This window comes from Kickxella alabastrina (assembly GCF_025024165.1).
Source record: "Kickxella alabastrina strain RSA 675 chromosome Unknown BX661scaffold_83, whole genome shotgun sequence".
Taxonomy (NCBI): Eukaryota; Fungi; Kickxellomycota; class Kickxellomycetes; order Kickxellales; family Kickxellaceae; genus Kickxella; species Kickxella alabastrina.
This window is the reverse complement of record NW_026251554.1, coordinates 3744-14824: the sequence shown is the minus strand read 5'-3', so window position 1 is coordinate 14824 and position 11081 is coordinate 3744. Positions and strand designations below refer to the sequence as shown.

The window sequence follows — 11081 nt, the reverse complement described above, 5'->3', positions numbered from 1 at the left end:
ATACACTGGTGTAAATGGATTTTGGAATTTCCAGACATTTATAGCGAAAGCCTAGATTCTTAAGCGGGTGATTTTCAGACCCCGTTTTTCACGCAAAAAGGCATCATCAGAGTCGACTGAAGCTGAGTCTACAGCGATATCTGAGACTTTGCTCAAGCCAAAGCCCAAGACCAAGTGTGCGCGCAAGAATCCATCTGGCCCTGCTTCTTCCCTTTAAAATAAGCAGCGAACTGGATAATATTGTCAGCTATAGTGGTCTATTGCCACTAGTTTCTAAACACCTGTCAGGCTGCTATTCAATCTGTGGGAAGGATGTCGATTTGCAGGATACTTGTAGTCTCATTCTTTTCTTTGGTGTAATTAAAACAATTTGTAGACGTGCAATTTCCATATCCATATAAATGTTCATTTCCATTCATTTGAAGGCGTATACTTATTTGTCTTTTTTATTTCGAGGATACTCTTGAACGCGATGCATTGAAAATTTTTAAAACATATTTACTTGTCGCGCTTAAAATAACCGCTTGCCACCAAGATGGGACTAATGTAGTCGATGACTGACTCGCCGACTTGCAGATATTTCTTGATGGCCACGTTGGCAGTACCCTTTGTGTCGTCGACAGCCAGACTACATAAGAAACCCACATGCAACAATAATATCATTTAGCGATTCATACGAGTGTTTTCAATAATTTCAACTGTTCTCAGAAGCTTTTTGCTTTACTTACGTTAGACCCGCGGATCGGCGGATTCCGGCCAGTGTAGTCGAAACGAGCACCAGATCAATACTATAGTGGACAAGTTTGCCGACAAATGGCATTGCAGAAATATATACTACGTATGTTTTTGTGTGGCTCAAGTATATAATAAATAAATAAAACAAACTGAATTTAATTGAAGCAAGAACATGAAAAAGGTGGGCGAGATCTTTTCATTTATCCTCGGATGTGCGCATGTGCCCACTTGATCTCGTTACATTGCGCGGGGCTTTGAGCATGAATAAAATGCGCATGATCACAAAAATGTCTTATTTTCGGCCGCTTAAGCAATGCTGCCAATATTCCACAGCGATATCCTCGAGTCTCTGCTTGCAGCCACCAGCCATTGCGGCCTAGAACACCACCGCCTGCGAATCATATCGTCTGTTATGACATCCGCACAAGCCTGGCTCAAAGTGCTTATATCAACGGATGTTATCGCCGCACGATGGAATTGAAGGCTGCAAATATGCTCCATCCGTTCTCTAAAAATGTGGATCGAATAGTCCCACCCAGCGACAACAACCAGTTGTGGAGACAAAAAGCAGCGCACCTCTGAGCCGCCAGGATTCCGCAACACCGCAGGCGGTGCAACCTCACAGAGCCCTGTCGCTTCAATAGAGTAGCAACAAACCATATTATCAGCGGCACATGTAAAGACAAGTTTGCGCTGGTGGTCATAGTCAATGCTCATAACAGGTTCCTTGTGAGCTGTGGCCACAGCGCCGATACAATTTGATGTGCATGATATCGCCGAGTCCATCAATATTTCAAAGCATTGCAGCATCGTACTCTCGTAACCAATTAGCAACAAGAACCGGTCTGTACCTTGTGAAACTAGCTTCATGCACATCGGCGAGTCCTCCCGCTCGCCTGCCTTGGTCTGGCTCTTGCGCTCAATGCTGAATGACAGATGCTGTGATCCGTCAATGTTATACATGTAGGCCTTTCCAGATCCGGCGTTCTCCAAGGCCACAACCCATGTAGTGCCCCCAACTTTGCAGTGCGAGAACTTGCAAAAGCTCATAGAATCTGCGCCAATCGACCGCACAAGCTCAAGACTGCCGGAAAATTCACTGGCAACGAGCTTCCAAATATTCAGCTTGTTGTCTCGACCCTGACTAAGGACTGTGTCGCCGCTAACACCACAGGCCTTTAAAATTGCTGCTGAATGCGCTGCAGTTGCTGTAACCAGCTGCCGTTTGAGCAGCATGTTCCACACAATCAGATGGCCGTCTTGGTCCCCAGACACTAGAAACCGGTCATCAGCAAAAAAGCTCACGCTGTTGACCGCAGCCTGGTGGCCTCTGAATACAAACTCTGGCTGGGCCATCTGTATTTTTTAAAATGGTATAGAATAAAAAGGAATAGGTATAAAAACTGTGGGCGGTTATCTTGTTTTTTAGCACCAGTTAAAAGACCTTGCTCGGGTCCAGGTTCAGGCCACATTTCGGCTTGCATAAAACAAGCTTTGCAACCAATATGGGAAATTCACACATACATGTCAAAAATAAGGTGTGCTTGTTTTATATCTTGATCAATGTATCTATTTTCTCTCTCATGTCAATAATAAGGTGTTTATTTTTTGCAACAAAGGATCTACTTTATGAATAAACTAAATTGTGGTGACCTGCATCAATGTGTTGGCGCCCAAACAAAATGTTCCTAGGTTTAGCTCAGAAGTAAAAACTGATAGACATCAATATTTTAAAAAAAAGTATTGCAAAGCGCATTATGTGAGTAAAAGCGTGCAGTGAGCAAAAACACAATAAGAGAAAAAGTACATGTATAATGTAGGTAAAGAGTGTGCTTTGGGTTAAATTGGGAAGTACAATTTACCCCAAAAAGAATAAAAATGCAATACTATTATTTTTTAAAAAAAGATCTAACCAACTTTAAAAATGGTATAAATACACTGATAATGTACGCCTATTTTTATAATTACATATCAATCACTAAGTTTCTATACTACTCTTCTTATTAGCAGCCTAGCTATATAATATTACACAACTTAACCATGTTTACCGTCGCCAATGAAGTAGCCTCAATTTTTGCAGAGTCTGCAATCCCTCGAATGCCCAGTTATTCATTTTGTAGGAAATGTGGTAAAAAAGAAGGGACTTGCAAATGCTACGATAAGTGTTGCATAATATCGTAAGTTAGCACTTGTTTTCAGCGCCATTATTAATATATAACTCGCTCCTGACTTTAAACACCTGTTTTAGTCCAGTCCAGAATATCGTTCTTCAGAGTCCAGTTTATACATATACAAAAGCAAATCATTTTGTCCGAGCATCTCTGCTCAAATATTTAGTTTTATTTTGATAGTTTATTAAATGTTATTAAATGTTATTTATTTGAAATTTAATGCCAACTTCCAGCCAGATTACAAACAATCAATTGTCAAATACATGAGGTATTCAAACACTCCTTGCAGCTGGTATTTGTAATTTCCCCCTTCACTATGCGTACCACATCTTATATTTTTATGTTGCCAGCAGCGAATCTCTTGAGTTTAAAACTAGTTCCAGAGGACCAACATAAACACGGTCGAAGCATTAGCCATCCGGAAGCAACCTGAATCGACATAATTTAAATAGCCAGATGTCACGCCCTGCAATATTAATTGTATAAAATATTAAATAAAGCTTTGTCAGCAAACCAAGTTGAACACATTAGTAATCGAACAAACAAACAAACAAGACAAATAATGTGATAAGTGCATACTGCCTTGTTTATCAAGCAAAGTACACCACAAATACAGGACAAACCCAACAATTTAAAGCAAATATATGGTGCCAACGCGTCTTTGTTTGAGTACTAATATGGATAATTATCGGGAAAACGTAGAATGAACATATTTTCTCGCCATTTGCAAAATTATTGCATTAGTACCAGGTTGGCATTGTCAATAAAAGCATGTAGACTTTAGTATATAAAAGGTATCGCATGGTGCTTATTCCAAACAACACTGCCATAAAAAATTACACTCGCTTATGCACATCATATATTTGCAAACATTTAAAAATTTTAAACTCAACCAAACCAACCACCAAATAATGGCCCAAACAATTGCAATCGTCGGCGCAACTGGCCTTCAGGGCGGCAGTGTTCTCAAGACTCTCTACGCCACTGGCAAATACAAAATCCGCGCACTGACTCGTGATACTAGCAGCAACGCTGCCAAGAGCTTGGTGAAGTACCCAGGCATTGAACTGGCAAGCGCTGGCCTCGGCAACATTGCTTCGTTGCGTCAAGCATTCAAGGGCGCACATATTGTGTTTAGTATGACTTACTTCCACCTGGTGGCCAATGACCGGGACGTTAATTATGACGAAGAGTACGAGCATGGTAAGAACATAGCCGATTCCGCCATCGCCGAGGGTGTCGAGTCCCTAGTCTTCAGCAGCCTTGATTCTTTGAAGGCAAATTCCAATGGCAAGTACCCGGGCGTCATGCACTTTGAAAGCAAGCACAGGGTTGAGGAATACATTTTGAGCAAGGCAAACCAGATCCGCGGATACTTTGTCTATGTGGGATTTTACTTTGAAAACCTAATAAACTCGTCACGCCTTTTGCTGGAGGACAGCAAGACCATCGAGTTTGTATTCCCACTGAATCCCACCACAGAGGTGCCAATTGTTGACACTGCCAATGACGTTGGCGCTGTAGTATCTTACATTCTGGACCACCCCGAAGAGAGCCTTGGAAAAGCGAGAGAGGTAAGCAGTGGCTACTACACAATTCAAGAGTTAGTTGAGGCGTTCACCGAGGCTACTGGCATTCCGGCCCGCTACATCCAGATTCCGGTTGAGCAAATTGGCAACGATAGCCTGATTCAGGGGTTAAAGGGCATCGAAGAGTTTGGAGGCTTCGATGGAAGAGCCGAGTTCATTGACCGCAACAAGCTGCTGATTGACCACAAGTTTGCCACCCCGGTCGAGTTTTGGAAGAACCGCAGATGGGCTGGCCCTGCCCAGTAAACATCCGCGCTTAACTGTCATATTTTCATTTTCATATTATATACCAGATACATGCATTGTCAGAAATAGCACAGCCAACAGGCCCGCTTCGAAGAGTAAAGTCAATCTCAAGTTTGTGCCTAACCAAAAGCCTCTGCTGATATTTATTTGTGTGGCATAGTGCTGATCTAATAAAAAAGAGAATTCAGAGATCAACGTCGGATCAAGGCAGTGCGCGTAAAAAACGATTCCATATTTTTTTCGGCGCGCTTGCCTTGTCTCGCGTCAACAAACAATAGAAAATATACGAATCGAAACAATTATTTTTCACATTTACCAATCCTCGTTTTGTCTTTTCCTTTCTTTTTATTCAATTAGCACCACATTTACTTTACCATCTCTATATTATTTCACTTTTTATACTATTGGCCAGCGCGTCTGTTTCAATCGCATTTCCAAATACACCAGATTTACTATTACAGCGCGTGCTCGGACGTTCGTTGCTTTTTTCGTATTCGTTATTAAAGTTTCGACACAACTATAAAAAATATAATAGTAAGCAGAATCGGAATGCAGAGTCTTATGTCTGGCAGCCAGAGTAAAAAGTTAATACATAAATGAATTCTAAAACTAAATCCAACTCAATCATTCACCTCAACTTGTAGAATGGTAAACACTACCTGGGTGCCCGAGAGGTTTTCCAACTTCAACAAGCTGCTCGAGGAGAGTCTGGAGCTGACTGACGATTCGCCCACATTCGAGCAGCTAAAGCAGCAACTAGCAAAGCTCAAGCCGGATCTGGCCGGGCTGTTTGAGTATCCGGGAAAGAATTCGCAGCACCGCGCCGAGCTAGAGAAGGGCACACCGTCGATCAACGGCGAAAAGTTCAAGGTCAGCGATGACTTTATCAGCGAGGCAAAGAAGCTGTCTGAATTTTTAGACATTGACGAGGACATTGCTGCGGCGCTGGTGCATAAGGCGGGGCCTTTTGAAAAACGCTTCGAGCTGCCGGCTGCCGAGTCAGCGGTGCTCTTGTTCTTCAGCGAACGCGAGGCAAAGTTGGCGAGCCTGACCACGATATTTGTCGCCGGCGGGAGCCAGGTAGTTGACGAGTCGGTCAGGACAGTTTTGGACGAGTTTGCCAGCGAGATGCTCTCCACCACACTGACATCAGCCAACACGATGTTCCCTGAGCGCATCCTCAGCACCATTAAAGACTTGAAGACCAAGCAGGGCAAGGTCACTGCTATCCTCGATGGGCCAACTGCCGACATACCGTATAAGCGCGATGTTGTCGAGTTCGCACTGACAAAGTTGGGTGAGGAGCGCAAGCAGCTGGCGATGCTGATGTTTGCCATCATTCGCAACTACCAGCTGAACTCTGGCGAGCTGATCGCCGTCGTCGAGTGGCTCAGGTCCAGCAGCGTAGACGATCCGGTCACTCTGCGCATGTCCCTCGCGCTACTGACGGCCCTGAGCACCTCGGCCGAAGGAGCCAACCAGGAATTGGCCGAGGCGACTGCGCTGGACAAGATAAACCACTTGGTGCGCGACAGCCAGTTCTTGGTCAAACTCAACGCCGAAATAATTGAGAAGCCGTGGTCAGATGATGGATTGAAGGGCCTGATCTGGCTGCAGTGGGCGTTGCTCGCGCTGTTTGGCATGAAGCGCTCTCCCGGATTCGACCACCTGATTGGCTTCCGCGAGGACCGCGTCGAGCGGATTGCTGAGCAGGCCATCCAAATGGGCGCATATCGGTTCGCAGTGGACTATCTTCTTGGCTATCGCATTACGGACGACATCGACTACGAGCTTTCAGCCGAGTTTGAGGTTCTGCAGCGACAGCACACATCTTCGGCAGCTGGCTCGGTCGCAGTAGCCGCAGCCGACTCGAAGAAGCAGAGGTACCCGCATTTTCTCGACATTTCTGAGGACTTGCAGTGGCACATCGAGCACATGCTGGAGAACACAGTGGCAGCATTCATCGGCCGCATGTCTAGCTTGATCAGGCGCATGCGCTATAGCGAGGAGGACGCGATATACCAGGCCCAACAGGCTGAACTCCAGCGTGCCGCCCAGGAGGAGCAGCGCCAGCTTCTTCTGCAACAGCAGCAACATCAGCAACTTGCACAGAGCGGGTACAGGTACAGCCGCCCGATTAACAACCAGGGCGCCAGCAGCCAGGCTGCAGGCGCTTCGACCGCCACTTCCGATCCCCGCCGCGACACCGAGGCTCTTTTTTTGCTGATCACTGTCCTATACTCTGATCGTCCCGATGCCGGTCTGCGGTTCTGGGGCCGGCCCGAGGGCGGGCAAATCGACCTTGACGATCGTCTGGCTGTGTTCTTGCGCTGGGGCTCCGACTGCCGCGAGCCAGGCATGATTCGCGGGTACTTCAACATGCTCTCTTCTCTGGCGTGCGGCCCCGAGTCCAGCGCTTGCGCGCACGATTTCATGAGCGCGAGCGAAAACAGCGTGCTGTGCCCGAGCCGCGGCCAGGTGGCATCGAACCAGGCGCCGCTGTGCTCGTGGCCAGCGCTGTTTGGGGCTCTCGACTTTTATGCGAGCCAGATGCGCCAGAGCGAGCCCGACCCACTGTCGCCGCCGCCTGAGATTCCGGAGCCCGAGGTTGCACTGCTGCGGTCTTTCCTGCGACTGTGCCGCTCGGTCGTGCGTTACTCGATCGTTGCGCGCTCGAGCATCTACGATAGTACTGACTACAGTCCCATGATCACTATGTTTAACCTGCTCGGGTGCACTGTGCCGGTGTCCCTTAAGGCTAGCCTGATCGATACCATTGCCGCATTTGGTGAGCTGTGCGATGAGACAGTTCCCGACAGCATGCGCCAGGCCATCAGCGAGATGGCACGCCGCAGTTGGGCTCTGCTAGAGCAAAGCCAGACGCTGCCTACCACTAGCGACATCGACTCACTGCGCAGCACGCTTCCGGCCGGTGCGCACCAGGTCCCGATGCCCGAGCAGACTCCCCAGCGCGGCATGACTATCGGCCGTGGCAGCAGCAGCACCAACAGTGGCGGCAAGCCATGGCAGAGTCGCGGTGGCATTGTGTACGAGCTCGAGGAGATTGAGGCCCCTGTCGAGACGTATCCTGAGATGCGTGCTTTTGTGCGTCTGGTGGGCACGCTTATCCACACGTCGAGCAGCGCCCCGGCACTGTCCAACATGGAACGTGACCCTATCCTGTACACTGCGTCGTCGCCGTCTATCCCAATTGACCTGGGCGAATCATACCGTATTCCCGGAATTAGCCCCTATGTCGGCTTTGTGCTCGACCATGTGCTTCTCAAGACAGAGCAGCGCTCGTACCGCTACGCCTCCGAGAAGTGGCGCGTCTACGCGCTGTCGCTGGACGTCGTTGAGCGCTGCCTGGGTACCATGGACCTCAGCGGGCTGGTTGCAGACACCAACAGCAGTGCGCAGCAGCAACAGCAGGGAAGAACGAGCCGGGCTCCTGATGCCTCGGCCCTGCGCGCGCTGGTGACCCACCCTGGATTCGAAATTGCTATTCGCATCCTGTGTGGCTCCAAGCTGCTCGAAACGCTGCTGCACGTGCTCAGCGTCGGCGTCGACACGCTGAACAGTGCTACTGGCGACTTGGGCGAGTCGGTTTCATTCTCCGTGCTCAGCACGCTTCGCATATTGCTGCGCATTTTGCGCATCCAGGACACGCTGCTGTGCTCGGTCGTGCCGACACTCCTCGAGTCGTCGGACGTGCTCGGGTTCCCACTGAGTCTGCCTCGCTCCCTGACCACGTTGGAGAACCTGCTGCTTTCGCGCCGCCAGTCTGTCGTGCAGATAATTACATATATCAACTGCGTCGTCTCGCCCGACGTGTGCCTGGCAACTGTCAAGATCCTGCACATTCTGTCCGACTCCCCCGTGTTTAACGGCGTCGACGACAGCCTGGCACGCGGGTCAGGAATGCTGACGCTGAACCGCTTAGTTGGCCTGATCGACAACAGCGACGAGAGCCTGCGCATTATGCACGGCTTTATAAGCTGCTTGGAGGCCGATGACAACGTTGTGGCCGAGTCGCAGTCGGGTGCTCTGATCAGCGAAGCGGCGCGCGGATTCACTAGTGGGCTTGAGGATCAGCAGCCGACTGCGCCACTGCAGTCTATCCGCCTGGCGATCATCGACCTTCTTCTGGCCAACATCTCGCCTAACAAGCCTGCTCCAACCATCGCGCACTACCTGCTTGGATTCAGTCTGACCAAGCCCACGTCCGACGATCTGCCCGAAATGTCGCAGCGCGCAACTTGCATGCACACCATTCTCGACATTCTGCGCAGGGACCACCACGACTTTGAGTCGTACGACATCCAGTCTTCGGCACTGCTCGTGCAGCGGCCTCGTCTTGCCGAGCGCTGCCTCCACCTGATCTACCACTTGTGCTCGGATCCGGTCACCAGCGATGTGACGATGCGCTACCTGCGCGCGCGCGAGAACTTCTTCTATACGCAGATGAGCACGACGCCGTCTGTCATTGTTCCCGACCTCCAGGAGACCGACGGCGATGATCTCGCTCTCGGCGTGTACAGCCCGATCAAGGTCTATGCGCAGATGCACGCGCGCGCGTGGCTGTGGCGCAGTACTGCCCTTGAACTGCACACGCTGGTGCTACAGGATTCGCGCTCGCGGGCCAAGCTGCTTGTCGAGTGGCTGGTCAGCGACGCGAGCCAGCAGGACGGCGGTTCTGCCGACTGCGGCGAGATGTTCAGTTTGCTGCCGGGCAGGGGGGCGCAAGGGTTCCTGGACTCGCGCATACGCCTGCTGGCCGTGTTTGACAGCCTGCGCCAGGCATATCGCGACTCGTCAGTTGCCCTGAGCCGCCAGCAGCGCGAGACCGAGCGCGAGTATCTGACCGAGTTCAGCAATTCGCTGGCAATGGATGAGGACGAGGCGGCGACCACGTCTGATCAAGGCAAGGCCGCTTACTTTGACACCGACATTCTCAACGTCGACATCAACTCCTGCACCGTTGCCAACGAGCGCGGCTGTGCAGTGTACGATCTGCACGCGCTTGTGGCGCTTCTGCGTCAGGCTGAGCGCGTGCTCGAGGCCAATGGGGAGCTGAGCGCCGCAGCCACTCGTCAGCGCGTGAACGCAACCATCCGCCGCCTTGTCATCCGCTGCTATTTTGCCAACCAAGAGCGCGAGCTGTACTTTGCTTATGCCAGCGCGCTGCGCGGATGGAAGGAGATTGCCGAGATTGTGGTCACCTCTGCGTGGGACAAGATTGAGACTGGCGGTCGCATCGGCCGCGAGCGCACAGCGTTCCAGCTGCTGCACGGCCTGGTGCAGGTCATTGCCGAGGTTGACCCTGTGTACCATCCGGGCAAGGTCGCAGCGAATGCGCCGGGCTGGTGGATTGGCCCACCGACTGCCGAGCAGGAGATGCGGCATACTGAGCTGATGACGGCGCTGGCGTCAACACTGACACTGTTTACCGAGCGCTTGAGCTCCGAATGGATCCGTGCTGGCATCCTCACGCGCGCGTCGCTGGCCATGAACAAGCCGGGCATCTCGGGCCAGTCGCGGCAGCTGCCGCCGGCTGTCGACAGCCAGCTGCCAGTCGAGCCCCTTATTGAGGCGTGGAAGCTGCTTGTAGGTGCAGCGTTGACTCCAGCAGCGCAGTCATCGCTGCAGCTGCGCGGCAACGTGTACGCATCGATGCTCCACTTCTTGGGCGGTGTGCGCAAGCTGGCGGCTGCTGAGGCTGAGGACATGCCGTCGCTGAGCTCCGTCGGCGTCAACAGGCGCAATTCCAAGAACAAGCTCGTGGCTGGTGCGCTAAGTGTCCTGGCCAATTCGACCCTGGGCGATCGTCTGCTCGAGTCGGTCAGCTCCGACGCAGCCGATGCGTCGGATGCGTGGAAGACAGTTGCATTCAGTCTTCTGGACGCGCTGACCACGCTGTTCAACGTTGACGCGCGGGTCAACCGCGTGGTGCAGTTCCTCGTGCGCAAGAACTTCTTTGTGTCGTTTGTTGGGTCGATCCTGCGCCGCGAGGATCAGGCGATCCAGACCACGCTGCACCCCGATCCGGCTTCGCTCAACCCGCTGTACATCTACGAAGCTAAGATGGCCTTCTTCCTGCGCTTGGCCCAGCGCCAGGAGGGAGCTGAGAAGCTGATGGAAAGCGGTATCTTGGACGTTCTGGCCGACTGTGCGTTCCTGGGCATGAGGCCCAGCGTGAGTAGCGAGGGCAAGGCGGCGGCGAGCTACACCGACGCGTTTATTCCGGCGCGGATCGAGCGCTACCACCAGCTGCTGATGCCCGCATTGAACCTGCTTCTGGTGCTGGTCACGCGCATCGGCCGCGACAACCTGACCTTGT

The 11081-nt window shown here is 51.3% G+C and overlaps 1 protein-coding gene across 1 annotated transcript; it reads right to left on the bottom strand.

The window, feature by feature from the left end:
* Nucleotides 1–364: 364 nt before the first annotated feature.
* On the bottom strand, nt 365–904 carry BX661DRAFT_190711 (DUF1748-domain-containing protein). Its single transcript, XM_051537651.1, has 2 exons — nt 729–904; nt 365–628 (listed from the first exon to the last, which is right to left on the bottom strand). The coding sequence occupies exons 1-2, from the start codon at nt 818–820 to the stop codon at nt 499–501; spliced, it is 222 nt and encodes a 73-aa protein (XP_051388487.1). The 5' UTR covers nt 821–904; the 3' UTR covers nt 365–498.
* Between the last annotated feature and the right edge of the window lie 10177 nt (nt 905–11081).